Source organism: Palaemon carinicauda, chromosome 18 (assembly GCF_036898095.1).
Source record: "Palaemon carinicauda isolate YSFRI2023 chromosome 18, ASM3689809v2, whole genome shotgun sequence".
Classification (NCBI taxonomy): Eukaryota; Metazoa; Arthropoda; class Malacostraca; order Decapoda; family Palaemonidae; genus Palaemon; species Palaemon carinicauda.
In genome coordinates, this window is record NC_090742.1 from 71,142,930 (window position 1) to 71,144,913 (window position 1,984).

Genomic DNA, 1,984 nt, shown 5'->3' on the forward strand with positions numbered 1-1,984 from the left:
TGTTTAGCGTTTCTTAGTGTTTTTCGGGAACGTTCAGTTCAGGAGATTTTGTCGGAATTTTTCTTTCTGTAGATTTGCTGGAACATTCCATTCAGTAACTGTTGCTAGAAAGTTAAATTTAGCAGTTTTTGTGGTAAAAATCCATTTTGTAGCTTTTGTTGAAATGTTCATTTCAGTAGCTATTGCAGAAACGTTTTTTTTTTTTTTTTTTTTTTTTTTTTTTTTTGCATTTAGCTTGTTGGGACGATCCATTAAGCTTTATTGGAATGATCCGTTCTTTAGATTTTGCAGGAACGTTTAATTTATTAGATTTTGCGGGAACAACAATTTCAATCATTATGCCGAAACGGTCTTTCAGCAGGTCTTAGTGGAATGATGCTTTCAGTAACTTTTGCTGGAAGGCTCGTTTCAGTAGCTTTTGCTGGAATGTTGCTTTCGGTAACTTTTACTGGAAGGTTCGTTTCAGTAGCTCTTGCTGGAATGATACTTTCAGTAACTTTTGCTGGAATGATGCTTTCAATAACTTTTGCTGGAATGATGTTTTCAATAACTTTTTCTGGAAGGCTCGTTTCAGTAGCTTTTGCTGGAATGATGCTTTCAGTAACTTTTGTTGGAAGGTTCGTTTCAGTAGCTTTTGCTGGAATGATGCTTTCAGTAACTTTTGCTGGAATGATGCTTTCAGTAAATTTTGTTGGAATGTTGCTTACAGTAACTTTTGCTGGAATGATGCTTTCAGTAACTTTTGCTCGAAGGTTCGTTTCAGTAGCTTTTGCTGGAATGATACTTTCAGTACCTTTTGCTGGAATGATGCTTTCAGTAACTTTTGCTGGAATGATGCTTTCAGTAGCTTTTGCTGGAATGATGCTTTCAGTAAATTTTGTTGGAATGATGCTTTCAGTAACTTCTGCTGGAATGATACTTTCAGTAACTTTTGCTGGAATGATGCTTTCAGTAACTTTTGCGGAAATGATACTTTCAGTAACTTTTGCTGGAATGATGCTTTCATTAACTTTTGCTGTAATGCTGCTTTCAGTAAATTTTGCTGGAATGATGCTTTCAGTAACTTTTGCTGGAAGGTTCGTTTCGGTAGCTTTTGCTGGAATGATACTTTCAGTAACTTTTGCTGGAATGATGGTTTCAGTAAATGTTGCTGGAATGATGGTTTCAGTAAATGTTGCTGGAATGATGCTTTCAGTAACTTTTGCTGGAATGATGCTTTCAGTAACTTTAGCTGGAATGATACTTCCAGTAACTTTAGATGGAATGATGCTTTTGCTAACTTTTGCTGGAATGATGCTTTCAGTAACTTTTGCTGGAATGATGCTTTCAGTAATTTTTGCTGGAATAATACTTTTAGTAACTTTTGCTGGAATGTTCGTTTCAGTAGCTTTTGCTGGAGTGGTGTTTACAGTAGATTATGGTGAGACGTTCCTTTCAGTAGCTTTTGCTGGAACTTTTATTTCAGTAATTTTTACTAGAACGTTCGTTTCGGTAGCTTTTTCAGAAACAATCTATTCAGCTGTTTTTGTGGGAAAAGTTCTTTCATTAGATTTTGGTAAAATGATGTGGTCTTCAGATTTCGCTAGAACCATCGCTCAGTAGCTTTTGCTAGAATGATCCTTTTAATAGCTTTTGCTGGAACGATCGTTTTATTAGCTTTTTTGGAACGATCCTTTCAGTAGCTTTTGCTGGAACGATCGTTTTATTAGCTTTTTTGGAACGATCCTTTCAGTAGCTTTTGCTGGAACGTACTTTATATTTGCTTTTGCGGGAAAGATCTTAACAGTAGCTTTTGCTGGAACGATCTTAACAGTAGCTTTTGCGGAAATGATTATTTCAATATCTTTTCCTGAAACGTTTCTTATAGTAGCTTTTGCTGGAATGATCCTTTACATTAGCTTTTGCGGGAAAGATCCTAACAGTAGCTTTTGCAGGAATGATCCTAGCATTAGCTTTTGCCGAAATTATTTTAGTAGCTTTTCGT

General features: G+C 35.9%; 1 protein-coding gene across 1 annotated transcript in view; it reads right to left on the reverse strand.

The window, feature by feature from the left end:
- Positions 1-329: 329 nt before the first annotated feature.
- The window catches only part of LOC137657358 (uncharacterized), a 43,084-nt gene continuing 41,429 nt past the window's right edge, over positions 330-1,984 (reverse strand). The window contains exon 2 of the mRNA XM_068391694.1: positions 330-1,393. Coding sequence (XP_068247795.1) covers positions 330-1,393 — 1,064 coding nt within the window. The remainder of the gene's footprint in view (positions 1,394-1,984) is intronic.